The 3,681-nt window shown below is 31.5% G+C and overlaps 1 protein-coding gene across 1 annotated transcript; it reads right to left on the reverse strand.

Moving 5' to 3' along the window:
• Positions 1-1,623: 1,623 nt before the first annotated feature.
• LOC25497436 (F-box/FBD/LRR-repeat protein At5g56420) lies at positions 1,624-3,134 on the reverse strand. The gene is made up of 2 exons (XM_039828303.1): positions 2,137-3,134; positions 1,624-2,053 (listed from the first exon to the last, which is right to left on the reverse strand). Exons 1-2 carry the CDS (start codon positions 2,920-2,922, stop codon positions 1,754-1,756), a joined length of 1,086 nt encoding a protein of 361 aa, XP_039684237.1. The 5' UTR covers positions 2,923-3,134; the 3' UTR covers positions 1,624-1,753.
• Positions 3,135-3,681: the final 547 nt, after the last annotated feature.

Here is a 3,681-nt window from a genome sequence, read left to right on the forward strand (position 1 = left end):
TGACTTTGTATATCTGTAATTTTTTGGGGACCCCTTGGTACACCTTGTACTAGGGAGAACCCTTGGCTTGTTAATATAAGTTCCATTTTTGATTGTTAAAAAAAAAAAACCGCACTTATGGTGGTTGTAATTTTCTTTTGTAGGTGAATATGATTTATAACCATTATCTATATAATTTTGTTTGTGTGATTTTAAAATATGTGATGCAATAAATGACAGGAAAAATGACATGACAATATAAATTTTGTATTAAGGGAAACATTATTCATGTGCAAGATTTTAAAGCAATGTTAAAAACCAGATGAGAGATCAAATCGGTGAGACCAACGAGTCTTAATTTAATTAGGCCAACAACACTTGAAGGGGATACAAAAAAAAGTAAGGTATTAAAAAAAAGGGAAGTCTAATTAAACGAGACTAATGTAATCAGATTGAACCACATAGAAAATATATTGGTTCTTTCCCAGTTTAACTAGTTGAATTGATCGATCCGATTATTACAACATTGTTTTTTGAAGGCTGCATTGTGAAAAGGAAATGTAAAAAATGTTATGCCATTATAGATTTTTATTGGAAGATTGAACAATGAAAGAAAGAAATGAATCCTCTCATGTTTAAATCCAGCATATGATAGAGTTATGCTGATGATCTAAATATTAAACCTTTTTTTTAAAGGGCTCTCACCATTAGAAATAATTGGATTATGTATATATATTTTTTTTTATTCGAAGTTTTAGAATCCATGCATAATCCCCTCATATCAAATTCAAAATTAAGATGATCCAAATGCAAGAAAGAATGTAATAAAAATATAAGCTCTTAATCATAGCTATAGATTCTTAATTATCCTACATATTATTCTCATGCAGATCTCCTACTAGCCTTCTACAAAAACCAATCAAATCAAAATCATTTTTAACTAAAGTCAAATACATATCTCCTAGCTGCAGAGAATAATAATAATTCATGCAAAAGATGCCATATTTCCTATTTTGGTAACATTCCATTACAAAAGTCAAGCACTGCCTTCAACTTTGTGGAATTTGCTGAGATATTGTTCTTGAGACATAATAGTTAAATATTCATGATAAAAAAAAAAAGCAGTCATATCTTAAATTTGGTGAATCAAATTAACCATAAAGTAAGGGAATTTTGTTTGGCAAATTGAAGTTCATGTTATATACCGCACCGCACATAATCAACAAGTTTGTAAGATCTATACATTTGATATTTTTAATAGAGAAAAATGCTTTTAGTGATATTTATAAAAAAACATTAATGTTAACTGAGAACAGGACAGAGCAAAATCACTGGTTTCAAAGACAAAACTTTGATGTTGAAAGCTTGAAAAACAAAAAATTAAGAGTTGCCAAAACCCAACAGCAGGAATAGTAAGAAGTAAGAACCAAAAAATAAAAATCAGTAACAAAAAAAAGTTAGACGACAACATACTATATTGTAATAATAAGGCATAAGCCATATACTATATTGTAATACTCAACGATATCACAACAAAACAGTAATTGAAATTGCAATTTAAAACCTGTAATTTTCAGTGCAGTATATCATCACAGTTAACAGTAATCGAAATTGCAATTTAATTTTTTCTTAATTTGTAGTGCACTGCGACAAAGTTTACAATGACTTTCATAGCGACACATAGTTCATCAAACCACCAAATCCAGCAATGTCTTTGTAACAGACTAGCAGCTAATGAAACAAAAGAGAGATTACTACTTACTTACTTACGTTATCATACATATTCCGAATAAAATGAAAATTTACATGTTGCAGAAGCCCTTGAACATGAGGTTAGTTCTCTTTCTATCTCAGATCGTTTTCTGAAGCACCAAATTGACATAGTTTCTAAAACTGATGAATTGTTCAGAATATATGTTGCTAACATAGTGTGCTCATGTTGAAGACCTGCAAATCCAAAGTCCCTCATAGAGCATGTTTTAAGGCTTAGTGAAAGGCATGGTGGAACAAATTTTGGAAGAACCCAGTTTTGACCATATACGAACTCATGATCCCTAATGCTGCCTTGTATCTTCTGTTAATAATACAGATAAAATAAAACTATACATTTAAGAAAATAAAAAAATCAAATACGATTGTTAAAATTAAGAAACAAACCTGATAAAATTCAATATTTTGAAGCTTAGGGCAAAGGTAGAGCACACGTTGAACTATACCCCAACTGTAGCTGAGCACCAAATGAGTCAAATTATGGAATGTAGGAGAGTTAAAAGTCTTGTATAGTTTTATGCGTAGAAACTCCACATTTGAAAGTGCTTTCATCGGAACATCGCAATTACATTCAATAATATCTGCTCTAATCAACTTTGTTAAGGTTTCACAACATCTGTTGGGATCAAGAAAAGTGAGATAGGATATATGATATAGTTGAAGATCTTCAATAACTGGACAATACCCTAGAAGACACTTAAGATCTCCATATCGATCAAACTTAATGTCTTTCAAATGTAGGGTTTTGAGTGAAGGTAATATTATGGGATAATAACAAAATGCCGGACCCATATAAAGATAACTGAGCTTAAGAACAACAAGGGTTGTACAAGTAAGAATAGTATTAGACAATTTAGGGGTTATTGTTGCCCAATTATGCGATATGTGTTCATCGTCCCAGATGAAACTGTGGATGGAATTATTACCAGCAGCTTTTCGCAAGCACAAGATGGAGTCAACGAATTTGTCGAATAAGCGTGAATCGGAGTGTTTGGTTTTGGTAAAGTCAATAACTGGAACAAAAAACCATAGATGCTTCCATCTCTTTGAAAGAATGGAAGTGAGAAAGGCTTGTTTGGTGGGAAGAGAAGAGAGAATTTGAATTAGGATATCGTCTGGTAAACTGCTTATCCTATCTACTTCTTCCGTTGAAGTTTCTGGCGGCTTAGACATTTTGTTACGGCAGTGCGGTGTTCTTCACGGTGGAATTGTGTCGTAACAGAATAGGGTTAGGGTTGGAAGCTAATAGGGTTTAGAAGCATCAACGATTCTATTGTGTAGCCCCAAGCCTATGCTTAAATAGGGTTTAGCGTATTCACGAATTGGGTTGAATTGGGATGGGCCAAATTTTAACGAATTCAAGTGAAATAATTAACCGTCTTTATTTTAATTTGAGTGTCCATTCTCTCAATTAACCTCGTTACGGGTCAAGCATCAATATATCATTCCTATGCCGTTTTACCGTTTGATCTTGCTTTTTTTTTTTTTTTTTTCAGTTTTTCTACATTTTTAATTTGAGTTTTAACCAAAAGTTATTGAATGCTACTTCAAAAAACTCTTTCTCCCCAATTTATTTCAAAGGCACCTCTCTTCAACTACCGCCGGCAACCTTTTGTTTTATTTTTCAATATGCTTTTTTCTTCCATTTTATTTTATTTTATTTTTTTAACCGGTCCATTTAATTTTTTAATGAGATTCCATTTAAGTTTATTATCTATTTTTTTAAGGAATTTTATTATCTTTTTATCACTTATATATTAATTTCAATATTTTTTGATCATCACAACCTCGCAAATATTTGTATTCACACTGTCAATGAATGACACCGAATATTTTTATTCCCTTTCTTCAACCACGAAAATACACACACACGTTAGCGTTTAGAGTCATACTTTATGTTTCTCTTTCTGTTTTTTTTTTTGTTATGCTAAT

The sequence above is a fragment of the Medicago truncatula genome, chromosome 7, assembly GCF_003473485.1.
Source record: "Medicago truncatula cultivar Jemalong A17 chromosome 7, MtrunA17r5.0-ANR, whole genome shotgun sequence".
Taxonomy (NCBI): domain Eukaryota; kingdom Viridiplantae; phylum Streptophyta; class Magnoliopsida; order Fabales; family Fabaceae; genus Medicago; species Medicago truncatula.

Coding starts and splice junctions, on each gene's coding strand:
- LOC25497436 (XM_039828303.1), bottom strand. CDS start 2,922: ATGTCTAAGCCGCCAGAAACTTCAACGGAAGAAGTAGATAGGATAAGC. Junction 2,054..2,136: donor AAAATATTGAATTTTATCAG/GTTTGTTTCTTA, acceptor TATTATTAACAG/AAGATACAAGGCAGCATTAG.